General features: G+C 40.7%; 1 protein-coding gene across 3 annotated transcripts in view; it reads left to right on the top strand.

The window, feature by feature from the left end:
• Nucleotides 1–1,161: 1,161 nt before the first annotated feature.
• LOC140489344 (protein phosphatase 1 regulatory subunit 12C-like) overlaps nucleotides 1,162–27,795 on the top strand; it is a 70,264-nt gene continuing 43,630 nt past the window's right edge. For 2 of the 3 annotated variants that reach the window (XM_072588804.1, XM_072588802.1), the window contains exons 1-7: nucleotides 1,162–1,499; nucleotides 8,668–8,798; nucleotides 15,434–15,552; nucleotides 16,794–16,953; nucleotides 19,461–19,605; nucleotides 20,190–20,264; nucleotides 22,315–22,397. In XM_072588804.1, coding sequence (XP_072444905.1) covers nucleotides 1,200–1,499; nucleotides 8,668–8,798; nucleotides 15,434–15,552; nucleotides 16,794–16,953; nucleotides 19,461–19,605; nucleotides 20,190–20,264; nucleotides 22,315–22,397 — 1,013 coding nt within the window. In that variant the 5' untranslated portion in view covers nucleotides 1,162–1,199. The remainder of the gene's footprint in view (nucleotides 1,500–8,667; nucleotides 8,799–15,433; nucleotides 15,553–16,793; nucleotides 16,954–19,460; nucleotides 19,606–20,189; nucleotides 20,265–22,314; nucleotides 22,398–27,795) is intronic. The other variant, XM_072588803.1, reaches the window with a different exon arrangement.

The following is a 27,795-nucleotide window of genomic DNA, read 5'->3' as shown; positions in this document are numbered from 1 at the left end:
CTGGGGCTGAAGGGCAACCTTATAGAGGTTCATAAAATCATGAGAGGCACAGATAGAGTAAATAGACAAGGTGTTTTCCCTGGGTTGGGCGAGTCCAGAATGAGAGGGCATAGGTTTAGGGGATAGGGAAAGATTTAAAAGGGACTTATGGGGCAACATTTTCCACACAAAGGGTGGTGTGTGTAATGAATAAGCTGGAGTATTGTGTACAGTTTTGGTTGCCATACTATAGGAAGGATGTGGAGGCACTGGAACGGGTGCAGAGGAGGTTTACCAGGATGTTGCCTGGTATGGTAGGAAGATCGTATGAGGAGAGGCTGAGGCACTTGGGGCAGTTCTCATTGGAGAAAAGAAGGTTTAGGGGCGATTTGATAGAGGCGTACAAGATGATTAGGGGTTTAGATAGGGTTGACAGTGAGAACCTTTTTCCGCGTATGGAGTCAGCTGTTACTAGGGGACACAGCTTTAAATTAAGGGGAGGTTGGTATAGGACAGATGTTAGGGGTAGATTCTTTACTCAGCGGGTTGAGAGTTCATGGAATGCCCTGCCAGTATCAGTGGTGGACTCTCCCTCTTTATGGTCATTCAAGCAGGCATTGGATAAGCATATGGAGGTTATTGGGCTAGTGTAGGTTAGGTAGGCTTCGGTCGTCGCAACATCGAGGGCCGAAGGGCCTGTACTGCGCTGTATTTTTCTATGTTCTATGGTGGAGGCTGGTACAATTACATTTAAAAGGCATCTGGATGGGTAAATGAATAGGAAGAGTTTAGGGGGATATGGGGGCCAAATGTTGTCAAATGGGACTAGATTAATTTAGGATATCTGGACGAGTTGGACCAAACAGTCTGTTTCTATGCTGTACAACTCTGTGACTCTACACGATAACCACAACCTTCTAACTTGCTGTATTGTTATTAGTAAAGTATAAATCTATTTTAAGTGCAATAAATGACCAAAACTCAAAAAAATTGCGGTTTCAGTGGATGAGTGGAAAACAGTTGAGGATTAACTCCAGCCTGGCCAGCTGTTCCTCGCCTGATAGCAGTACGCATGCTCCAGGATTACAGCGCCCACAATCGTTCGCATCGACCACCCTTGAACTACATTTCCCAGAAGTCCACGTCAACGTACGTCATACGCCGGAATGTCGTAACGACGCAGAGCCCAGCCAGCAGAAAGAGGGCGGCTGCAGTTCAAGATGTCGGAGCGGGCGGGAAGCGGCGCTGCCGCGGCAGCTGCTGTTGCCGCTAAGGAGAAGCGAAGGCAGCAACTGAAGCGCTGGAAGGGTTCTTGCACCGATCTAGAACCGGGCGAGCCGCGGTGGCTGGCGGTGGCGGGAGCGGTCAGCGGTTCGAGCCCGAGGCGGGTGAGGTTCGAGGCGGCTGCGGAGTTCCTGGCGGCCTGCGCCAGTGGGGACGCGAAAGACGCTGAGGAAATGCTGAGGGGAGGCGCCGACGTGAACTGCGCCAACACGGACGGAATCAGTGCCCTCCACCAGGTGGGAGAATAACTGCGCCTGCGTCGGCACGGCAGCCGCGGTGCGCATGTCTAATAGTGTGGGCGACGCATGTGTGTTGTTGAGCTTTTGTCGCGGGCGACTCTGGGAGATGTAGTTCAGTCTCGATCTTTCTTCACATTCTTGTCGTGATCAGAACTACATCCCCCACCGTGCACTCGCGTTTCCGCGTCCAGCGACCTGTTGAAGTATTTTTAGTGTACATGTTCCCAACTTTGAAAATATTAAAAGTACTACTTCTTTCGCCGGTATATAAAAGGGTGGAACATTGTTTTGATTTACAACTTGAATCTTAAGATGTTAACAGGCGTTTAAATACCCATCACAATAGTGCATTAATTCTGATAACAAAATAATCAGATGTCTTGGGTGGGGTGAAGCTAGTGTCGCCCTGAGCTAGGAGCTTGGGTTCAAGTCTCACCTGATGCAGCGGTGTGCAATAAAACCTCAACAGGTTCATAAGAAAATATCTCTTTTAAAAACTGAATGGGTCCCCTTCTGATGATGGCGATTTGTAATTTGTTCTGTTCTCTCTCATGTAGACTCAAAATTGAAGGAATGCCCCTTCAGATTTTTAACAGTTCACTGATTAATTGTAGTGGTTTATGGAAAGGTGAATTAAGCAACTTGCTGTTCGTTTGCGAAATATACTGCAGAGTAATCAGCATCTGTGAAGATAAAACAAACTCTGCTAAGCTTGGTCCTGTAACTGAGTCGAATGGGCGTGGGTATAGTCTTCATGTAAAATGCTTCGGCGATGCATAGATTGGTGATGTTGCAACTATCCTTCTTGAAAGACAAAAGATTGAGAAGATTTGATAGAGATCTTTAAAATCATGGTGAGGAACCTGTCTCAAAGAGAAAGTATTGATGTTGGTGGACTGTAGAGGCACGGGTTTGAGGTCACTGGCAGCAGAGAGAACAAAGATATGTGTGTGAATTTAATACAGTGAGTGATTTGGAGTGTATTCCATATCTTAGTCTTGTGGATTCAGGCTCATTTGAGGTTGGAATTGGATTATTATCTGTAAAAGAAGAATATACAAGAGTACAAGGAGGAGGAGGGGAATGACATTAAGTGATTTGCTCATTCCTAGAGCTGAGCAAACATGATGGACTGATTGACCACCATTGTGATCTAACAGTTAGGATTCTGTGAAGCTTCAGCCCTCTTATTCACTCAAACCTCAAAATATTTCAACCTTGTGTTTAACTCCATATTTCTGTAAACCAACTTCAGTCCTGTGTTTCGAAAACTCTGTTCTGTTCTCATTCTTGGTCCTGGTCCTAGAGTAACCCAGCACTGATTTCACTCTATTGCAATCAGCTATTCCTTCAGATTTCTAAGTTAAGGTTTGGAGTTTCCTTCTTTAAATCACTGTCTTTCTGCTCCTGTTTAAAATTTCTTTATTTCACTAGATTTTTGGTCACTTGTCCAATACCCACTTCCTAAGCTTGGTGTCAGCTTTTATCTGATGATCTTCCTCTGTGGTGCCTGTGGAACATCTTGCTAGCTTAACATTAGATATAAATGCAAGTTGTTACACGCAAGCAGTTCCACGTCAAAAGCATTAAATTGGCTGTGATGCACTATGTGGATAAGACAAGGTGCTAGATTAATACATGTGCTATCTGTCTGTCACTAAATATCGATCAATCTGCATATTTTCAGTAAATTCCATCTACTGTGTTCCTTAGTGCCCATTGCTTCTCCTTTGGCAGATTTTTTTTCCCACAACTAAAACAGATGAATTAAGACTAATGAAAATGTGTTTTGTTTGTTTGCTTGATCCAATGCATTGACAACCCACCTCCTTCCCATCTTTGTATTTGGCACTGATCCTTCTCTGCTTTCAACTCTGCAACCTGTTCCAATTCTTACATTCAAGCAAAAATCTTCACTGAAAATCTGCTCCAAGATTTTCTTGACTGCACATTGAGAAGGCTTTGGTGAGGGTGAGGAGAGGTTCTGCGTTTTCTCTTGCACCATCCCATTCAAACATAATACCCTGTATTCCCTAGTGTAGGTCAACGTGCACAATTGACTTCCAGACCAGCTACATATCAGAGTCAAGAGTGTGGTGCTGGAAAAGCACAGCAGGTCAGGCAGCATCCAAGGAGCAGGAGAATTGGCATTTCAGGCATGAGCCCTTCCGCTCCTTGGATGCTGCCTGACCTGCTGTGCTTTTCCAGCACCACACTCTCTACTCTGATCTGCAGTCTTCACTTTCTCCCAGCTGCATTATCAACTTAATTTCAAAATTGGTGTCCTTGTTTTCAAATTCCCCCATGGCCCTCCCCTGTCTTTTTTTAATCTCAATCTCTGGCACCTTGATGTTAATTTCTCCATTATCTGTAACTCTTTAGGAAGGAGAATTTCAAAGATACACAAACCTCTTGAATGGAGAAATTTCTCTTCATTTCAGATCCAAATGATTGACCCTTTTACTTTGAGACCATAATTTTAGACATAGAGCAGTATGTGAAGTAATAATTTTAGGGTAAAGTGTGTTCAATTTTAAAATATAGATTTAAGATTTGCTTCTCCTTAGAGTCGTGAACCTTTGGAACTCACTACTGAAGACATTGGTGTTCGTAAGAATTATGGTGGACCCTGGGATGTTTAATAAATTTTAGAGTTGGTAGATTTTTATTAATAGGTTAAGCGATTTATATGAATTGGCAGGAAAATGGAGTTGAGGCCAAGATGAGATCAGCTAGAATTGTTTTAAGGAGCAAGTAATCTAGAAGATTGAGGGCAGAGTGGTTGACATTGTTTACTTAGACTGTAGTAAAGCCTTTTGAAGACATTCTATGTTGTAGACTAATTAGCAAACTTAGATCACATGGGATTTAGTGTAACCTTGCTAATTGAATACGAAATTAGTTTAACAGCAGGAGACAGAGAAAGATGGTGGAGGGTTGTTTTTCACTGGTAACAGGCCTCCAGCCCAGTATTCCACAGGGTGTGGTGCTGGATCCACTTCTGTTTTCTCATGTATATAAATGATTTAGATAAGAATACCGAAAACATGGTGAATAAATTTGCAAATGCCACCAGGTTTAGTGGTATAGGGGATAGTGAAGAATAAGATTATCTGAGATTACAAAGAGATCTTGATCAGTTGAGTCAATGGTCAGAGGTGTGACAGATGGAGTTTAATTTTTATAAATGTGAGGTATTACATTTTGGTAAAACAAGCAAGCACAGGAATTGGTACAATTAAAAGTAGGGCCTTGGGTAGTGTTATAGAACAGAGGTCTAGAAGTCAGGTACATAATTCTTTGAAGTTTGCGTCACATGTAGACCGGGTGGTTAAGAAGGCGTTTAGCACGCTCGGCTTCAGTGCTCAGACCTTTTTTTTGAGTTGGGAAGTTATGTTGAGGTTGTAAAAGACGGTGAGGCCTCTTCTTGAGAACTGTTCTGGTTTCCCTGTTATAGGAAGGAAATTAAGTTGGAGAGAGTTCAGCCAAGATTTACTAGGATGTTGCTAGGAATGGAGGGTTTGAATTATAAGGAGAGGCTGGATAGGCTGGGAGCCTTGTCATCACTGGAGCATAGGAGGTGGAGGGTGACCTTGTAGAGGTTTATAAAATCATGAGGGTATGGATAAGGTGAATGGCAAGTATCTTTTCCCTTGGGTTGGGGATTTCAAGACCAGGGAGCATATTGTTTTTAAGGTGAGAGGGGAATTATTTTACATTGGTTTACATGTGGAATGTTCTTCCAGAGCAACTGGTGGATGTGGGTACATTTACAACATTTAACAAACATTTGGATAAGTACATTAATAAGAAATGTTTTAAGGGATATGGGCCAAGCGCAGGCAGGTAGCACTAGTTTAGTTTGGATTATGTTTGGCATGGACTGGTTGGACCTTAGGGTCTGTTTCTGTGCTGTATGGTTTTTGACTCTGTAAATGTGCAGCAGAGTCAGGAGTTGAACTGCCTGCTCCTGCTCTAACTTATCTTCTCAATTCTAGACTCCCCAGATGGGGAAATATATCTTCTCAGCACACAATCTTATACGATCACCGCTCGTTCTGTCAGCTCCTAAGTTTACTGGCCCATTCTTCTCAGTCTCTCTTTCATCTGGAAGCCTCTAGCCAAAAGAATCAACCTTGTGAAGCTTTTTTTTTGTACCCCTGCTTTAGCAAATATGTTCTTCATTTAGAAATTGTCTTGTAGTCACACCATCACTGTGCCACATCTGGGCCAAATGTTGATGTCTCACCAGTTCCAAAGGTTATTTAAGTTGTCTGAACTGGTTCATTTAAAAGTCTGTATTCCTCTTTGGATGCCAAAATGGCCAATGCTCTTCTAAATGTGGTTTCACCAAAGGCTTGTGTAATTCCAGCAATGTTTCTTTACTCTTGTACTCCTGCCTCTGTGCGATTTAAAAAATTACCATGCAATTTGACATGCAAATTTGCTGTACCTGCATATTAATTTTAGTATTCATGTGATTGTTCCATTGGGACATCCGAATCCCTCTGAATACTTGCAGTTAACTAGTGTCTCACCATTTTTTTTAAAGAAAAAACTTCACTTAGGTGCTTACTCCTTATTCATAACACTAAACTCCTTAAATTGTACCTCTTTGACCAGTCCTTTTGTTCTTCTCTCTCAATATCAGCTTGTGACTCAACATCAACATTTACTTGATAACCGCACATGAAGATTTGAGGCATTTTACTATGTGAAATGTGCTACATAAATGCAAGTTGTTGTTGGCACTGAGCTTGCCTGTGTCCCAACTGTAGACCGGTTGTTGGCAAAGCATTGCAACATTTCTGCACATTTTGTATGAATGTACTGCAGCAGCCATTGTCAGTTGCTTGCAACATCAGTTTGACTTGCACACTCCATTCAGCGGAAGTCTTGCAAGAGGAGGAGGGAGTGCATGCAGGAGTGTATTTATGGTTGTGTCACTTTCAATTTAAACAAACATGATTTATGCTCTTCTGTGTGACTGCACTTGATGTTCTCAGTTTGCATTAGGCGGAAGAGTTTTGTTTTTTGCCTTTTGCAATCTTGCTGTTCTTTGACACTGATTAGGGTTTGATTCCTTCTAGCTTACCACATGGCCTTAGTGGGTGCCAAACACTACCCAGTATTAAACTAAGACATTCGGACCATTTGGTTCCACATGCAATTCATGATTTCTGCTGAATTGGGGCTGTAATCATTTTTAGAACCTTGGTTAGACTGCATTGAGAATAGTTCTGAGCACCGTTTACAAAAAGAATGCTAAGGCATTTGAAAGAGTCTTGAGGTACAGTGGTAGTGTCCCTACCTCCTAGTCTGGAAAGTCTGGATTCAAGTATCACCTGCCCTGGTGGTGGTGTTAATCTATTCAAACAAATTAGAACAAAAATAATGACAAGTGTTGGAGAAAAGGTAGAAGAAAGAGATTTTATGGAACGATATTGAGCGTTTGCACTTTTTTTTTCAGAAAAATGAAACCTGCCTAGGCTTTTTCTTCAGAAACGTTGGGGCTCCGAGAAAACCTGACAGATATTTCTCAGTTACAAACTGGTTTTGTTGAGAGGGTTCAAGTAAAATCACTGAATCTTTGCAGTGCAGCGGTGTGTTGTTGAACTTTCATGTCTAAGCTGACCTTTTTGAATAATCAATTCAGTTAATGCTAACTTCTCCCCTGAAACTCTGCATGTTCTTAGTTTTTAAATAATTTTTGCAGTTCTTTTCTACTACCACTTAAGGCTTTCAGAACAACTGATCAACTGACTAGAGGAGAGAGCTCCACAAGTATCTCCAACTTCAATAATGGGGGTGCCAGAATGTTAGTGAAAGAGATACGGCTGAAGCATTTTCAAGCATCTGCAGCTTGAAGTGTTGAGTACAGGATCTGTCTCGGCTTCTTCCAGTGCTCCCAGCCTGACTGCCAATCCTTTGTCCATTCAGTCGTTCACTTCATGTGGAGTGAAACAGACCTGGATGCTGCAAAGGCTATGGGCCTTGACAACATTCCAGCAGTAGTACTGAGACTACGTTCTAGAATATGCTGCACCCTTAGCCAAGCTGCTCCAGTATTGTTACGACATTTAGCATTTACCCAAGACAAAGAAAACCAGGACAAGCCCAACAAGACTAATTACCACCTCATCCGTGTACACATTCACATTGGTAAAGTGATAGAAGGTGACCTCAGTGGTGCTATCAAGCAGCACTGAATTAGCAATAAACTGTTCATTGCCACTCAGCTTGGGTTACGCCAGGGCCACTCAATGCCTGACTTCCTTAGTCTTTAATACAGAAGCAACATACGCAGCAAGACCTGGATAATACTCAAGCCTGGGTGAGAAAGTGCCAAGTATTATTTTTGACACAAATGCCAGGTAATGACCATTTCTAAGAAAAGTGATTGTAGCCATCTCCCCTTGACCTTCAATGGTGCTACAATTGTTGGATCTCTCACAATTAACATCCTTGGTTACCATTGACCAGAAATTGAACCAGCTACACACATACTGTGGATACAAGAGCAGCTCAGGCTGGAAATTCTGATTCTAACTTCCTTTCTGATATTTCAAAGCTTATCCACCATTTGATATTGACATTGAACAGGATTAGACTGGTGCTGGAAAAGCACATTGAACAATCAAACTTGTGTTGGAATACCCTTCAGTGGCCTGGAAATGTCCTGCTCTGGCAATATTTAAGCTCTACATTCCAGGAAAAAGAAACCTACTTGATTAACGCCCTATCCATCAACTTAAAGATTTGTACACTTCAGTTGCAGCAATAAATGCTATACAAGGTACATTTAATGGCATCTTACAGGCTAGTGACCACTACCACCCAGAAGGTCAAGGGCAGTAGCTACAAGCACGCCTCACTACCTGCTCACTCCCATTCAAGTCTCACACCGTCTTCACTTAAAACAATATCATTATTCCCTTATTGTCACTAGATCAAAATTCTGGATCATACTTTCTAATAGGACTGCAGCAATAAAGTGACCATCTTCTCAAAGGTATTTGGGGATAGAACAACAAATGCTGGCCTTTACAACATTGCAATTTAAGTTTTGTTTTTATCCTAGTCTGAATTAATACCAACAGGAGAAAATGTTAGGGGAATGAATTAAGTTCCTTGCTTTTAAATAGTTTTACTTTATTCTTTTCAGGCATGCATAGATGAAAATTTGGAAATGGTGGAGTTTTTGCTGGCACGTAATGCCAATGTTGACCTGCCGGATAACGAGGGATGGACACCACTGCATGTGGCGGCATCGTGTGGTTATTCTGAAATTGTTGAGTAAGTTTTAACAAACTTTCTTCAGATTTTAAGTTTACCCAAGTGTACCAAGTGATTTTTTCTTTTCTTCCATTTTCTTCAAGTTAAAAATTGTGAATGTGTGAAATTTTAACAGGGCTGTTGAGGAGCCTAGTCAATCTTATGGCCACGAGTGATCCTTTGGAGTTTTGGGACAAAGCCTTGCAATGCATCTGAGCTTTGTGTGGGTAGCTAATGATTCATTGGTAAACTCAAGCTCCCTTTTTGCTGTTTGGTGATGCATTGATGTGGGTGTGAGGAATATGAAGTAACTGTGGTCTTTTTTTTTAAGTAGGACGTCAGTTTCATACTAGGTGTGAAAGGTTTTTTTTCTATATTTGCTCCATGTGCAAAAATGCTAGTTGGCACAATTTATCAATGCTGCAAACATGGGGCTGTTTGCAGCATCTGAAGTACTGATGGTTGCAGACTGGTAAAGGGTAAAGTCATCCTAATCCTCCCAGACAGAAGGCTAGTCTGTTATTAGAGAGAGATATTACTGGTGATTTAATCTGAGGTGTTGGGAGAAGTTGAGAAGGCGAGTTCTCCATGGTAACCTCAGCCGGTGTGGGAATTGAACCCATACTACTGGCATCATTGTATCATGAATTGACTGTCCAGATAAATGTGGTGCAAAAAGAACTGTTTTTTTTGTATTATCCATATTATTTACATTTAAAAAAATAAGATGTCTGCACCCTTCATTTTTTTAAAAACTGGTTGCTGTAATGTTCAGTAATCATACTCAACAATTGTCCTGTTTGCCTTTGAAAATATTAATGGGGATGTTAATGTCATAATTCATAATTGCAACTATTGACAGAGGAAATGTCACTCTTTTTTTCGTTTTAAAAACACATTTTGTGGGTTGTTGGTGTAACTAGCAAAGCCATCTTTTCTGCCCATCCCTAATTGTCCTTTGCTTGCTAGGACGTGACTCATGTGGGCTAGAGCAGATAAAGGTGGCAGATTTCAATTCTGGTTGCTACATTTGCAGGAAGGATGTAATTTTTCTGGATATTGTACAGTGGGAATCTACACGATCTTACCAGGATTTGAAAATTTCAGCTATAAGGAAAGATTAGGTCTGTGAGAGTGGCTTTCCTTAGAACAGAGTAGGTTGACGGATAACTTAGGGGCTTGGATAGAGTGGGTAGGGAAGACCTACTTCTCTTTAGTAGAGAGGCAATTTACCAAGGGGCATAATTTTAAGGTAACTGGACGGACTAGAGGGACATGAGGAAATACTTTTTTTATTCAAGTGTGGTGGGTATTTGGAAGATGCTACCCAGTTTCTTGGTTGATGCAAGAACCTTCAATTCATGAAAAAAACCTTACTCCATGCCTGAAGTGCTATAATCTGCAATGCTGTGGACAAGGTGCTGGAAAGTGGGCTCAGAATGGACAGCTAGTTTATTCAGTCAGCGCAGGCATGAGGGACAGTATGGCTTCTTGCTATGCCATAACCTATAATTCAATACTCATTTTGCCTTGAAGGCAAATTGCCTAATGTTATGAAACTAGCTTCCATTTCTCTGCATTAGATTTCTTTCATTCATAAGGTTTTAAACCTAGCTCAAAGGATTTAAGTTTAGAAAATTGAAATATCATGGTGCATCAGGGACCATTGAACTTTGTGGATTGGGCCAGTGTGGAAGTGTTTGATGCTGTCAGTGTGTGGAAAGAAGTGGGCAGATATCATTGAAGTGTTTGTCATTTCTTCACATTGATAGTTGTATCTGTATTTGAGCAAAAATTAGCCTGTTTGCCTTGATTGCAGGTGACCTTATTTTCAAAATGGTCATTTTGTGTACCGTAGATGTGGTTCAACAATCTTGAAGAACCAGCTGAGATTTTATTAGGAAGAGTTTAGAGGGTTATAGGCCAGCATTTGGCCCATGTGACTAAATCAGTTTAGGATATCTGGTTGAAGGGTGTGTGTCCATGCTGTATTGCTCTGACTGTATTTTTCCCTTAAGTACAGTAATAAACCAGCTGGGTTTTCACAGCAACCTATGGCTGTTTCATGGTCACCGTAACTTAGACTAGCTTATAATCAAGATTGTCATTGAATACAAATTTCACCAGTCATGTTACCACTGTGCCACCATCTTTCTTATTATGGCACTGGAAGTAAAGATTATGATGCTGCTTAAAACCAATCTCCTTATCCAAGATTTTGGTTAACCTGTCATCTTTGTGGTACCACAGTTACTTTTTTTTGGATAATGCACCTTAGAATATCTTAAGACATCAAAACAGAAGTAGGCCATTCAATCTGACTTTTATTTTATTTGATCATGAGATAAGGGCATCACTGCTGGTCCATCCCTAATTACTCAGGCAATTAAGAGTTCAATTACGTCGTATATCTAAATTGCGTGTAGGCCAGATCAGGAAAGGAGAGCAGATTTTTTTTTTCTCTCTAAAGGGTAGTAGTAAATCGGATTAGGTTTTTCCAAGAATCAACATGATCATAATTAGACTCTTTAATTCCAGAATTTTTGAGTTCAAATTTCTGCATGTGCCATGGTGATATTTAAAGCCAGGTTTTCAGTGCATTACCTGGATCTCTAGATTAATAGCCTAGTGAATTAATGCTACGAGGCTACCGCCTCTCCCAAAATTCAGTAACCAAAGCTACTAAGGTTGTGAAAAGCTGATCAATCTCTGGCTACAACTGAAAGCTGGAGTTCTCTGTCTGAGTTGTCTTTTGATGTTCTTTCCTCCTGAATTGGAGAACTGCATTTTCCTGCTTTCTCCCTGTAACTTTTCATCCCCTTGGCAATCAAGAGCTTAAGTATGCTCAATGATCTGGCCTCCATAGCCTTCTGTGGCAGTGATTGTGACTGCAGCACTGGTTCCAGTGCACTTCACTAATTTACAGGTGATCATCCTGAAAATGTACCCCCTGCTCCTTCCCCCACACCCCAATCTGTTTTCTATTAGTTAGTCAATCCTTTATCCATGCTAATGTACTATCTCTAACACCACAGGCTCTTGTCACACATCAGGCTGTTTAATAAGGTACCTTATCAAACTTATTCGGATAATCCAAATATATTGTATCAATTGCTTTTTCTTTATCCATTCTACTTGTTAACCACCTCCAGAATTCTAATAGATTTAGAGTCATTGAGATGTACAGCATGGAAACAGACCCTTCAGTCCAACTCGTCCACGCTAACCAGATATCCTATCCTAACCTTGTTCCATGTGCCAGTGCTTGGTCCATATCGCTGTAAACCCTTCCTATTCATATACCCATTCAGGTGCCTTTTGTCAGATAATACTTTCCCTTTGTGAAGCCATGCTGACTCTTAATATGGTTGAGCAATTATGGGGATGCCCTTATGTGTACGTGTATTCTAGAAATACAACATACCCCTCCAAGACCAAGATTAGTGTTGAGAGTTGCCCACAATGGGTAGTTAAAGAAGCTTCAAACTAGATATATCTGAAAAATTGGCTGAAGAGACTGTGACCAACTTGCAGAGTTTTATGGACCTTGCACCTCTGACTGTTTTGGAATGTGATTCTTGAGGATGTCGTTGAGATACCAGAGCAGGCTGTGACCCCTACAGCTTATAATTGTGGGATGTGCAGTAGACCCTGTTTATTAGTGGCTTTTGGGTCTATATCTGGTACTAATAATGAGGCTTCAAATGGTAGGACAAAGATGACGCCAGCTTCAACCTTCAGAATATCTGCAAGGGTATAATTCAAGGCTGATTAGAACACTACACTAAAGAAACTTCTAAAGAATTATTAAGAACTCGAAGCTAAATTGGAATTTTTTTCCCCAATTCATTATATAAGGAAACTAGCTCACTAACTGAGTCCTCTAATTAAAGTTTAGAAGTCTTCTCTTTTTTTAAAAAAAATATAAAGAGGTCTCAGTCTGACTTTTCAATTGACTGAGAATTTGATCTGAGCAGTTACTATTTACTTGGCTTTGAAGGTAGAGCAGCAGACTATTACTCACTCCGAAATATCCTGTTCTCTTCAACTTGCTGTGAACAGACCATGAGAGACTTTGTATATTATGTATATTTGTCTTATCAACCCCTGAATTCCTGGAGGTAAGTTGGAGAGTATGGATAAAGGAGTATAGCATACCTCTCAATAGCAGCAGTTTAAAATACTAATTGCTATCTCGCATCTCCACTCCCTCTGTTAAAGGGGGTAATTCCCATTTTTTTCCTTTTTAAAAAAAATAGAATGTTTCCATCATAAATGTAGGGATAGGCATTGATTATCAAATGCTTTCAGAGAAGTGATTTTTCAGTTTAATGGAGAATAAGGGTGTGTCAGTTTTGAACTCTGCTATCATAACTGAAAAATACCCAGCAGTACAATTATTGATTTAAGGTCCTTCCAAAGTAGTGTTTTTTTTATATTTGTACGGAGAGGTTTAAACCACCCTGATGAAACGTTGGTTGACGTTAGTGGCCTGGTACTAGTGCCTGTAGCAATTTTAATTTGAGTTGAGTAGGAAATAGTGGTACCATTAATTAACTAGTTTCCAGGAACAAGATTTAAATATTGAGTTGTAACTTTCTTTTAAACTTTGTCGTGTGTACTTGCACAGGCCCTTGCCTCCAAAAGTTGGCCAAAGGCCAAAGAGCTTGCACCTTGCTTATCTCTCCTAGTTCCTCAGCCATACACTCACTCTGGTTACTACATAACTGACCAGTTTAGATTTGTTACTAGGTGCACCATGAGGAGTGCTGGATACCTTTTTTAAATCAAGTAATGGTGTGTCTTTCCCAAACTTCGTTTCCAACAGTGTACAAAAGTTTGTGCAATTAACACTGGGTATGTTTGTCTTTGTCATGGTGTTCTTTGTTTATGTTGCTTTTTGTCAACTTTTCTAACTTGATGAGAACTCCTTAAATAGTAGTTGACATCAGCATAACTAAAGGTTTTAGAACTTCTAAAGGAAGGAGGACACCGTGTCCTTTGTTAATAGATTCGAGCAACACTGGTCAAACAGAAACTGAAGCATAGATTTTCCTTATTCAGAGAGCTTGTTGGCTATACCATTCTAGAATACTCCTCTTTCCACCCCCATCCCACTTGTTTCCCCTCTTATTATATTCATTGATGGTTAGCTAATTAACTGGTAAGTGTTTTCCCTTCTAACTGTAATTACTTAAGTTCATATCCATGAAGATGTTCCATAGGTGTGGACAAAATTGGGATCCCTTTGCAGTATAGCAATGACAACAAATGTATAGTGGGTCTTGCATCATAAAACTTCCCGAGGCTTTGTGAAGTAAATTAGACTTCCGTACTACAGAAGACAATGTTTAGGCAGATGGTGAAAAGCTTTGAGCATTTGGTTTGGACTGTCAAAACAAAAATCACATTTGAGGTACTGGCCGAAACATGCCAAATACCTGTTGCACTGAACTGGAAGGTAATTAGGAACCCAAATGTTCAGTGTCTGTGCATGTCCCTCTTTCCAAATACATTGAATTTAATTTCCAGTTCAAATCTCATCTGTTGCTCTCCTTTGTACCTATTCTACCTCTGTCACTTTCTCCAATCTTGTATTTAGAACATTACAGCGCAGTGACCATATGCTTTTGAATTCCTCCCTATATCTTCCCACTACTTTGTTACTCCTTTTTATTTTGAGAATCCTTCTGAATATAGTTATTTTTCATCAAATCTGTGATTCCCATTCCTGCCCTTCCTCAAATGGTTTTATGTCCATCCTTTTATCTGTCTCACTCCCTCTCTACACTTTGGAACCTTTTGTCTTTCTCTATTTTAAACTGCCACACGAATGACGAAATGGATGCTTGATGTAGATTAACTCCATGTCACAGGAGATAATTGTGATCCAGGCTTGAACATTTTTGAGCGACTTCGTGTCTCCATCAGTTATTTAGGAATGTCTGCTACCAGAGTGGCAGTACAGGGATAGGGGTGGGACCTTTGGTCCTTGAATCTTTTCCACCATACAATGAGATCATCGCTGATTTGTGACCTGACTCCATGTACCTGTTGTTAGTTCATATTGCTTCATACAATAGACTTAAACATCTCTCCAGTGCAGATTTGTTTTGACACTTGAGCTAGCTTTAACTGCTGTCTGCAGAAGTAGAGGTCTAACCTTTGCCATCCTAGTGTTAATTAATTGGTCTACGTAAATGTCAACCTATGCCGCCTCATGTAAAATTTTATGAATAAACTGTACCCCATCGTCTCGCAACCTCTATGTCAAAATAAAGTATGTGATGGTACATAAAGGCTTCTCCAAACTTCAAAATTAGACAAGGAGATCAGCAGGGAAAGAATAGAAAGATGCTGAATGAGTCAGATGCTGAAGGGTAGGAAAAGGCTCATATGGAGCACATTTGAAATAACTGGTTGTGCTGAATGGCCTGTTATTGTACTGCAGCATTGAGAAACACCCTGTATCTTTTTAACTTCTGCGTGTACCCTCCTGTAATATTTAAATCGCAATCTTATTGTTGAATTGCTACTTATAATTTTTCTCCTGTGTTAAATCCTAGTGAGTGTCCTGCACTTGCCTCCCCCTCCAGCTGGGTTTCGTTTTTTTTTAAGACTTTAAACCAAACCTGTTCAATTTTTATTCATTACAGGTGTTTAATCAACCATGGTGCCAATATTGCTGCTGTGAATAGTGATGGGCAGTTGCCAATTGACCTTGCAGAGGAGGACTACATGGAGACCCTGCTGCAAGATCACATTAACAAGCAGGGTATGTTCAAGCTTCCTGAAACAATGGGTGTTACAATGGTGTCTTGATGATGAAATCAATTCATGTCAGCTATGGCTTGGTGTATCACTCCATTCATGAGTTAGGAAGCTGTGGATTCAAGTCTTTTTTTTGTAACTTTATCACAATTTTCTAATCAACTTTTACAAATATATTATTACACAGCTGCGGAGTAGGCGGGTCTTGAACCCTGGCCTCTCAGTCCCGGAGGGTAGGGATGTCACCACTGCACCAGAAAAGGGATTCCAGACATTTGAGCACAGTACAGTACTGAGCACACTGTTGGAGACACCATCTAACAACTAAAACCTCAAACCAAAATACTATCTTCCTTCTTGGGTGGGTCATAAATGATTCAATACCACAATTTGGAAGAGCAGGAGAGTTCTCCCTGTGGCCTGACTGATGTTTATCCCTCCTCCAATATCTTGACTGAAATAAATTTTCTGGTCATTTTCCATCTCATTTATGGCACCCTACCATGTTGCAATTCTATAGCTGTGACTATATTTGGTATAAAATATCCATTAAAATGAAAATATTGCAAGTCTGTGCAAAGCAAAAAAGGGCAGATGAATGGAACTAGTAGGTAGTTTCTTTCTGTCTTAATCAATTGAATGATTTCAAAAGTAATGGACAGTAACATACTTTAGGATGCTGTGCAAGGCAGTATACAAGTCTTTCTCTCCTATTCAACTCTCAACATCTCTTGGCATATTTTGTGCAAGAATCTAGAGTTGCCACTAGTTGTAAATCCTCATTGGAGGTAGCCATCCTTCAAAACTTGCAACATATTGAAATAGTGGAGTTCAGATCAGTGTTGAGACTGAAAACAGTGAGAGCTGCTCATTTTTATTGACCTGGGAATATTGTTGGTCCCTGCTTAGTTTCATGAATACTGTTGCCTATTTTTCCCATTTGAAAATGGGATATTTAAAGTGTTGTGAAAAAGTGTAGTTTTATTTGTCAGAACAACATTGTAATAAAAATATCCATTGCGTTCACTGATTTACAATGACTCCTAGTCCAGCAACATCTGGATTTCTACACAATTGGGGCTGAGTTGTGAATTATTTAAAACAAAAGGCAATTTAATTGGGTATGTTTGTTTAATGTTCTTCTCTCTGTTCTTATATCAGAGTTTCAAAGTATCACTGTGTTGCTGTGCTATATTCAACCTTATATATGTTTGCAGTCTTAGGTTCCTGTTTTTGTTTCTGTAGGGATTGATGTGGAATCTGCAAGACGTGAAGAGGAGGAATTGATGCTACAACATGCCAGACAGTGGTTAAACAGTGGGAAGATTGAAGAGGTATCTAATCCAAAATCTGGTGCCAATGCTCTCCATGTTGCTGCTGCCAAAGGCTACATTGAGGTGATGAGGCAAGTATAATTCAGTTTTGTCCTATGTATATAATATTCTCCTACCAGGAAAACAAAAGTTTGAATCATGGTCTTTGCAAGGCAAGCTATTTTCGCAAGGAAGTCTGATAAAAACACTAGAGTCCAAGAGATGTACAGCACGTAGACACAACCTTTGGTCCAACTTGTCCATGCTGACCAAATATCCTAACCTAATCTAGTCCCATTTGCCAGCACTTGGTGCATAAAGCCTTTCTATTCATATACCCATCCAGAAATCTTTTTAAATGTTGTAATTTACCAGCCTCCACCACTTTCTCTGGCAGTTCATTCCATCCATGCACCACCTTCTGAGTGAAAACTTTGCCCCTTGGGTCTCTTTTTATATCTTCCCCTCTCACACTAAACCTATGCCTTCTAGTTCTGGACTCCCCCACTCCAGGGAAAAGGCCTTGTCTATTTATCCTATCCATGCCCCTCATGATTTTACAAACCTCTGAGGTCACCCCTAGCCTCTGATACACCAGGGAAAACAGCCCCAGCCTATTCCACTCTCCCTGTAGCTCAAACACTCCAACCTTAACAATACACTTGTAAATGTTTTCTGAATCCTTTTTGGTTTCACAACATCCTTCCAATAGGAAAGAGACCAGAATTGCACGCAATGTTCCATTGCAAACCAATGTCCTGTATAGTCACAACATCACCTCCCAACTCCGATGCGCAATGCTCTGAGCAATAAAGGAAAGCATACCAAACGTCACCTTCACTGTCCTATCAACCTGCGACTCCACTTTCAAGGAGCTATGAATCTGCACTCCAAGGCCTCTTTGTTCAGCAACACTCCCCAGGACTTTCCCATTAAGTGACTAAGTCCTGCTCTGATTTGCTGTTCCAAAATGCAGCATCTTGCATTTGTCTAAATCAAGCTCCAACTGCCACTCCTCAGCCCATTGGCCCGTTGCACTGTGGTAACCTTCACTGTCCACTCTACCGCCAATTTTGGTGTTATTTGTGACCTTACTAACTATACCTCCTTTGTTCACACCCAAGTCACTTATATAATTTTGATTGGAGCGGCACAATGTCTCAGTGGTTAGCACTGATGCCTCTCAGCACCAGGGTCCCAGGTTCGATTCCAGCCTTGGGTGACTGTCTGTGTGGCGTTTGCACATTTTCCTCTGCGTGGGTTTCTTCTGGGTGCTCTGGTTTCCTCCCACAGTCCAAAGATGTGCAGGTCAGGTGAATCGGCCAAGTTAAAATTGCCCATAGTGTTAGGTGCATTAGTCAGAAGGAAATGGGTCTGGGTGGGTTACTCTTCAGAGGGTCGGTATGGACTTGTTGGGCCAAAGGGCCTGTTTCCACACTGTAAGGAATCTAGTCATAAATGATTTTGTCCTCTGAGCCCTTCAGCCCCAAAAGAGGAATTGCATATATTCCTATAGCATGTCATTAATGTGGAAAGTGACCTTGAAGAGAGGACCAAGTTCTGATATGACGTCTGCTTGAGTGAGTTGCCAGAGCACTGTGTCAGAGGGTTGCGAGTTCAAGCCCTGCTCTTGGACTGAGCACAGTATGTAATCTGACAATGTTACATCCCTAGTAGTTTAGTCACTTTCCAACATGCAGAGCTTTGAGGTGCACAGACATGAAAGGTCATGTGCGCAAAAGGATTTTTGTGGCCACCTACCTAATGGTCACTGCAATACAAAGTTATTGTGGACTACTTTGCGGTGATCTGAAAGATGGACACTGATTTGATAAATGCAGCTTTTGTATTATTCTACTACTAAGGTGAGATGTATTTTACTTTAGTTAGGGCTGTCAACTTCAACTGACTGTCTGTGTTTCAAATCTGTATGGAAGGAAAATCTGATACATCATTGTATCATTGCTGTCTTTATTTTAAAACGTGTCTAGCAAGAGAAATTGGGGTTGCCTAACGGTATATTGCTAGACTAGTAATCACGAGCTCCAGGTAATGTTCTGGGAACCTGGGTTTGAATCCTGCTTTGGCAAAGGTAGAATTTTGAATTCAATAAAGATCTCGAATTTAAGAGTCTAAGGATGACCATAAAGCTGCTGTTGTCAGGAAAAAAAACCCCACCTTGTTCACTAATCCACTTGAAGGGAGGAAACTGCTATCCGTACCTGGTCTACCCAACATGTGACTCCAGACCAACAGCAATGGTGTTGACTCTTCACTGCCCTCTGGGCAATTAGAGCTAAGCAATTAATGCTGGCCTAGCCAGTAATGCCCACGTCCTTTTGAATTTAATAAAACCGCTATCTGTAATTCTACATTTTTTTGCAAAATTACCCTTCAAGAACCTGGCATGACCAGAGGTCAATGGCTTCCTTCTGCACTTCATTCTATTTCTGAAGAGCTCTTGCTAAACTCCCTGCTCGGAGTGTTAAATCACTTTTTTCTTTACAAGAAGTTCACCGAATAAGTACTTACCATCTATGATGACTCACTTTAACTATGAAATTACTTTTATTTTGACCAGTGTAATTTTTAATTGCAGGCTGCTCCTTCAGGCAGGGTTCAGTGTCCACGCACAAGACAAAGATGGCTGGACACCATTGCATGCTGCTGCACACTGGGGAATGGAAGAATCCTGTAGGCTTCTTGTGGAACATTTCTGTGACATGGAAGCATTAAATAATGCAGTAAGTTTATGATTTAATGGGAAAAAAAAAGTTTGATTTTGTAAGTTCTGGCACATAGGGACATCTAACCAGAGCCTGTAAGATATTTGAATGCCTGTTTCTGTGGAAAACCTTTTTTACACCTCTGCTGTTGCAACATGATTTGTTTAGTTCAGCTGCTAGCCATTCACCATGGTTATATCAAGAAAGATTGGATGTGGAATGCTTACATGCAATGTACTTAACCCATTCAATCTGTTGAAGCTACACTACCTATCTCGCCTCCTGGGAATTGAGAACTCTGACTTTAATGGCTTGGAGCTGCATGTGTGAAACCTAAGTGACTAATAAAAAAAGGGAAAAAAAACTTGGCCAGTTGAATGTTTTAAAGCTAATGGATATGGAATGTTTCATTCCATGGAAGTTTGTTTGAGAATAGGGTGGGCAAAATGTAGAGTTTATTCAAAGGTTGCTGTTAAACTAATCACTTTTTCACCTGGCTATATGAGGAACAAAATTGTTGCCTGAGCACATAATCAGTTCAGGGTGGCTGATGGTTGTACCAACCGGAATTATCACGAATTGAAGCTTCTTTTTCTTGGTAGGGCCAGACACCATTTGATGTTGCAGATGAGGACATTTTAGGATTACTTGAGGACCTTCAGAAGAAACAAGATGATGTGAGTGTTAAGTTTCAATTTATGTATTTTACTAATATCTATATATACTTAAGTTCTGTCTGTTGCACTTCCTTCTATTGAATTTTGCTCTTGAGAGAATTTCTCTTTCCATATCTTTAATTACTTTTGTGTCTCTACGATATGCACAACCTGATCTCCAGGTGCCCTGCTTTGGGAGATCTGCATTCAGTTTTTGGGTGACTGGTATTTCTAATGGCCAAACTTATCAAAAATTAAACATTTTTCAAGTTACATGTTAAATAATAAACACCATTTAGATTTATCCATTCTACTGTTCTTACAGTAATAAACATTTTAAGGTTACATCAGTTGCTCTCAAAAAGATCTTTTGGGCTTGAATTTCATGATTTTTTTGACAAAACTGAGAGCTGAATTTACATTATATACTTGAGCGTGGGTTATTTATGTTGCCATTTAAGTTTTTTGAAAATTGGATGCAAAACTCTCATTTCATACTTTACATTTAACTTAGTGTGCATCTTGGTGTCAGAAAATGACAACAGTACAGCGAGTCCCCAACTTATGAACGTTTTGTTCTTAAAAAATGCAATCACATACAGTGATTTCAAAGGTCCAATATACAAACACTTCCTGTACTTCCAAATGCCTCCTTTATATTGTCCTGCATTGTGTTCCAACCTGTGAACGGATTCCAGAACGGAACCTGTTTGCGACCCAGAGATTGCCTATATAATGACTTCGTACCTGTTGCAAATCTTGTACGTTGGAAATGTGATACATGGGACATAATGACATAAGCAGTTTCCATTATAGATTCTCTTAATCATCCTGTTCAGGTGTGTTGTGACACCTTGGCAGCAGGTTGGACTTGAACACAGGTCTTATGGCACAGAGGGATCTACTATTACACCACAAGAACCCCAACATCCCCATTATAATGAGGCTGCTAGAATTCATATTAGAATGCATTACCTTTAAAATGGAAATTCAAATTCATCTGCATCTTGTCCCCTACTGCATTTGAAGATTACACTTATTTATGATTTCCAATGTTATGAGAGATTGATCAGTGTTTAAAACTAATTTAATTTCTCTAAGAATATCAGTACACACTTCCCTAGTGTCATCTCGTTAAGGCAATGATTGGTTGAAAATCTTTTTCAATTTGTTAATGGGGTGTGAGCATTGCTGGCAAGGCCAACATTCATTGTCCATTCCTAAACGTCCTTTACAAGGTGATGGTAAGCTGTCTTCATGACAGTTTGTATAATGCTACATGTTCATCACTGGTTGGGAGGGCGTTTTAAGAATTAATTTGTGACCGTAAAGGTGATACAGTTGTAAGTCAGGATGGTTTGTGGTTTGGAGAGTTACTTGCAGGAGATGGGTCTGGAAGCTGATATGAAAGAAGCTTGGCAAATTACTGCATGGTACATACAGCTGCCACTGTATTGATGAAGGTGGAAATAGTTATAATGGTGGATGTGATGTCTTCACCACACTTCTGACTTCTGCATTTAGCTGGTGGGTCTTTGGGGAATCTCAAGATTAGTTACTCTGACTAACCCTTGTAGCCACGTTTATATGGCTCACTTAGTTCCTGGTTAATGATAATTCCTAACATGGATTCTGATGGGTAGTTCAGCAATAGTAATACTGCTGACTAGACTAAGTGAGAATCTCTGGTTTGGGGAGAACATTAGTTCGTAATCCCCCTCCTAATTGCTGCCCAGTTATGGTGGAAGCATCTGCTTCGAGAAATGGAACAAAGATAAGGCCTGGATAATGAATCTTGTGCTTCCTGTCAGACTCTCAATGATAGTCTCTGCTAACTTGCTCAGAGCTATCCAGACAATAATGATCAGGAATTGGTGACTTCAGGAGAGTGACAGAAGAGGGGTCTTGAAAGTTGATCACAGGTGAAGAAAGAAAACTTCACTTTTATTTCCCATCTCGTGTGTTACACTTTCTAATTAACACACACTTAAAATTGCCAGTGCAGTAAATTGAGAAGTTTAACATTTACGACACAATTGAGTATTTGATATGCATTCTTCTATTAACACAGCTGAAGACCGAAAAAGAAGAAAAGATGAAACGAGCCATTATTGAAACCTCTATACAGCAACAACAGCCAGCTAAACCCAGGAAGTAAGGAATCTCTGCACTAAATACAGTTTAATCTTGTAATTGCAAACCCATAGGCAGCAATGTTTACATTTCTGAAGCTATTGTTTTATTGACCTTTTGTGCTCATACTTTAATGTATGAAATTCATGGGGATACAGAATTTCATTTTCTTTGTCCCAGCAGATTATTGACTTGAATACGTTACAAAATGATTGGACATTGTTGAAATGCAGGGTTTGACCAACATTGGGACAGGTGCAGTGTTCAATCCAAATAAGATTTACCCTATTAACATTGCAAACTTGGGACAATGAATACCAAATTTGCCACAGGCTGCTGGAGGAAGTGTTGATCTTTTTTTCATCAGTTACTCACCAATTTACTTATGCATACTTACTGTTTGTGTTGAGCTGGATGAGAGCAATGACTTCACGACAATTATAATGGTTGACTATAAGGTAGATGATCAGAAGTTGGGCTGAAAGATGTACTAGTTTGCTCTGCCATTCAATGAATTGAGAATCCTTGTGTCCCCTTGTTTCCTCCCACCCCATGACCTTTGATTCCCTTACTGATTAGGTATATTTAAGGCAGATTTTTAATAACCCAGCCTCAACAGCCCTCTATGGTAAAGAATTTCACAAATTCATTACCTTCCGAGAAAAAGTTCCTACTTTCTGTCTTCACTGAACAAGATACACCCCCTCTTATCTTAGACTCTTTCTCAAGGAGAAACAGCATCTCCACATCTTCCCTGTCAAGGCCCTGAATAATCTTTCTTAAATAAAGACTTCTTTCTTTCTTCTAAACTTCAGTGAGTACAGGCACAGCCAACTCAGTCTGTCTCCTTGTAAGGAAATCTTCCCATATCGGAGATCAACCTCATTAACCATCTCTCGGCTTCATCCAATGCCAGGATTTTTTAAGGGAAGAGGACCAAAACAGAGTTCCATGTGTGGTCTGACTTCAGCCTTGTTTTAGTAAGACCTCCCTATTTTTATTTTCTGGTCTTTTAAGATTACTACCCCTGCATCTGTTATCTCTGTAGCTACTTCCTTTAATATCCTACAGTACAATCCATCAGGTCCAGAAGAACTATCAGCTATTAGCCCAGTTAGTTTCTCTATTAAATTTTTCTCTGTTGATAGCTATTGTTTGTTTCTTCCCCACCTTCTGCCCCTTGATTTTTTTTTTGGAATGCTAGAATCCTCTACAGTGAGGACTGTTGTGAAATATTTATTCAACTCCTTTGTCATTTCTTGGTGCTATGGGGATATTTTCTCAGCCACATTCTCAGTGGGGCTTCTGTTCATTTGAGTCCCTGTGTCTTCCTTTTCTATATGTTTAAAGAAGCTATTACGGTCCTTTGTTTTTGTTTTACATGCTAGTTTACCCTCATTTTATTTTCTCCCTTTTGGTCTTGGTCACCATTTGTTGGCTTTTAAAACTTTTCTAATTTACCAATAATGTTTGCCACATTTGTACTTTGGTCTTTCTTTTATTTGATAGAATCCTTAATTTGCTTTGTCCGTGGTTGGTTTATCCCCTTCATAGAATCCTCCTTCACACTAGAATATGACTTTGTTGTAATTCACAAATGACTGACTGACTGGAGGTGGGTGGATTAGTGTTCTTTCAGGTCAGCTATACTAACATTGCTTAACTTGTCTGGTGAGTCAGATGGTAAAGGCAGGCTAGAGCTGATGTAGAAAGATCAGATGATTATTATTCACAGATGCCAAGTTGAACTTCTGCTTTGTAGCATAGCATTTGAATATTGCTGACAAAAGAGGTGTGTTGTTGAAGTACTTCGTCTTCTACCACTTCTTTATATATCTTTATTGCTCATTTATGCTCTCTCCATAACAACAGTTCAACCTGTCAGAGTTAATTTGTCAACCAATTAGCCCCTTTTATCATTTGTAAAAATCATTGCAATTCTTTGAAATTTGGCATTCCTGCATTTGTCCTGATCATTGCAAAACAAAATACTTTGGCAATATCTTTCTCCCTGCAGCCATATACCAAATAATTGATGTCTATAGGGGCAGGGTTGGTGGATGGATGGGGTCCTATGGTGTGTTTGTCTCCTCCTGAGCCCAAACTGATTATCTCCCCTCCTATTTCTTGGCTAGAAAAGTATATGTGAGCTTTAGTTCCAGAAAGGGATTGAGGACAATGGAAAATAGGATATGATAGCAAAATTTCATGTTTTTAAAAAGGTGATTGCAAGCAAAAATAAATTGTTCCCAATGTTTAAAACGAGCAGTCACATTAGATATTTTAGTTTATTCAATGCTGGTCCACAACATAAAGTGCTTTTTTTTTACCAATTGCTGCAGTGGTGCAACCAATATTTAGCATCCATTGTGCAGAATAGGGAGAACTTTTTTTCACGTGAACCTGTCCATTGTAAGAAATGGAAGTTGAACTAGCAAACATTACAAACAGCAAATCAAAGCGGCTAAAATGAATTGCTAGTGGCCGAGTGAAGCGCAAAGCTGTTAATTGCAGGATCACAGTAAGAAAATATTTTGGGAGGTTGATGGCTGATTAAACCAGAAGCTCAACATATTATTGATGATGTGGATAAGTATCTCGAGCAATTCCAGTAGTACATTATGCTTTTTTTTTAAAAGAAAAACTGATTTCAGTTAGTTGAACTGATTAACTTGCTTTGAAATGAACAGAAAAATCAGTACCGCAACATCCAAGTACAATATTGTTTGCTGGTGAACCTGTTTATATGTAGTTTGTTCTTTCGCAGGGTTCCCAACTTGTGGGTTAGTTATGAAGTGAAATTAGCTAACTGGGTTTGTTTTCCTTAGAGCAGAGGGGAAACATGATTTAATTTGTGTAAAATTATGTGGAGCATATGTTGGGTCGACAGAAAGGAACTGTGCAATCTTGGAGAAGATTTGTAGCTTAGGTTGCAAGCTTGCTCGCTGAGCTGGTGGATTTGTTCACAGATCATTTGTCACCATGCTCGATAACATCATCAGTGAGCCTCTGGTGAAGCACTGATGTTCTGTCCCACTTGCTATTTATCTATCTTGGTCTGTTGTGTGACACCACTTCTGATTCTTTTTTTTTTCTGAATGGGATAAATGGGGTTCAATTTGATATGTTTGTTAATGGAGTTCCTGTTTGAATGCTGGGGATCTAGGAGTTCCTGAGTGCGTCTTTATTTAGCCTGACCCAGGATGGATGTATTGATCATGTCGAAGTGGTGTCCCTCTTCATCTGTATGTATGGATACTAGTGATAGTTGGTCATTTTCTTTTGGTGGCTGGTTGGTGCTCCTGAATCCTGGTGGATAGTTTCCTGCCCATCTGTCCAATGTAATGTTTGTTGCAGTCCTTGCAGTATATTTTTGTACAGGGCAACCCCATATCCACAGGTCCCGTTTCCATGGTTTCAGTTACCCACGTTTTACCGCAGCCCAAACATATAATGGAACCTTCCAGAACCAGGGGCCAGCAGGCTGCCAGGAAGGCAAGTTTCCCATTTAATTGAATGGGTTCGCACCTGTGGTTTCGGGCTTCTGCAGTAGATATTGGAACATGTTCCCTGTGGTTACGGGACGACTAATGTATATGATTTTTGGTTTGCTGGTGGTTGGTATGGGGTTCTTTTAAATTCATCAGGCGATGTTTCAGCGTGGTGGTAGGTTTATGGGCTACCATGATGCCTCAGGGTCGGAGTAATCTAGTCGTCGTCTCCAAGATGTCTTTAATGTATGGCAGGGTAGCTAGAGTTTCTGGAAGTGTTCAATTCCTGCCTCGGGCAGACTGTCCCTGTGTCTGCGTGGGTTTTCCCCCCCCTACGATGAATTGGCCATGCTAAATTGCCCATGGTGTTCAGGGATGTGCAGATAAGGTGCATTAGTCGGGGGAAATGCAGAGTAATAGGGTAGGGGAATGTGTCTGGGTGGGTTACTCTTCAGAGGGTCGGTGTGGACTTGTTGGGCTGAAGGGCCTGGTTCCATGCTGTAGGGAATCTAATAGCAGACCCAAAGCTTGAGCTGGATCGTGGGAAGGGTTGTTCCTCTGCATAAATGCTTTTGCTTAGAGTCCTGATATTGGTGATCTCGTAGACATCCCATTGATTTGTTTGTAGGGCTTGTCATTGAAGGTGAAGTGGGTTGTGAAGCATGGTTCTGAGTTTGAGGATGCTGTCTGTGCTGATGGAGTTGGTGCTGTCAGGTGTTTGTGTTCTTGCTTCATCTAGCAAGGAGGCCAGTGTTTCCTTGGCTAGGCTGATGTTTATTGATGTGAATAGGGCTGTCATGTCAAAGGGCACAATGACCTCGTCGTCCTCTACCTTGGTGTCTTTGTTCAGGATTAGATTAGATTACATAGTGTGGAAACAGGCCCTTCGGCCCAACAAGTCCACACCGACCTGCCGAAGCGCAATCCACCCAGACCCATTCCCCTACATTTACCCCTTCACCTAACACTACGGGCAATTTAGCATGGCCAATTCACCTAACCTGCACATTTTTGGACTGTGGGACGAAACCGGAGCACCTGGAGGAAACCCACGCAGACACTGGGAGAATGTGCAAACTCCACACAGACAGTCACTTGAGGCGAGAATTGAACCTGGGTCTCTGGTGCTGTGAGGCAGCAGTGCTAACCACTGTGCCACCGTGCTGCCCAAGGGATTCCTGGTGGAGTGGCTTGAGTCTTCTAGGTGTTTCAGTTTGCGTTGCTAGTTGTTACAGTAGAACGCAAAGCCAAAGTGAATGCAAAACTAAAGTGACAGACAATTATTTACAGGGAAGACACACACACTGACCAGATACTCAACTACAGGAGCAACCATCCCAACACCCATAAACGGAACTGCATCCGGACATTATTTAAACGAGCCACAACACACTACACTACCCAGGAACTAAGAGAAGGTGAGGAAAAACACCTGTACAACGTGTTCGGGGACAACAGGAACCCGATTAAGCGCAGTCTGCCAATTCCTACACAACAGACCTAAACAAGAAGACACAACATGGCCAGAGACTCTAGCCACCCTGCTATAGAACATAGAGCAGTACAGCACAGAACAGGCCCTTCAGCTCATGATGTTGTGCTGACCACTGATCCTCATGTATGCACCCTAAAATTTCTGTGACCATATGCATGTCCAGCAGTCTCTTAAATGTCCCCAATGACCTTGCTTCCACAACTGCTGGCAATGCATTCCATGCTCTCAACTCTGTGTAAAGAACCCGCCTCTGACATCCCCTCTATACTTTCCTCCAACCAGCTTAAAACTATGACCCCTCGTGTTAGTCATTTCTGCCCTGGGAAATAGTCTCTGGCTATCGACTCTATCTATGCCTCTCATTATCTTGTATACCTCAATTAGGTCCTTTCTCCTCCTCTTTTTCTCCAATGAAAAAAGTCCGAGCTCAGTC

This window comes from Chiloscyllium punctatum, chromosome 18 (genome assembly GCF_047496795.1).
Source record: "Chiloscyllium punctatum isolate Juve2018m chromosome 18, sChiPun1.3, whole genome shotgun sequence".
Classification (NCBI taxonomy): Eukaryota; Metazoa; Chordata; class Chondrichthyes; order Orectolobiformes; family Hemiscylliidae; genus Chiloscyllium; species Chiloscyllium punctatum.
Note: the sequence above shows the minus strand (reverse complement) of the source record. Positions and strands in the feature narration are given on the sequence as shown.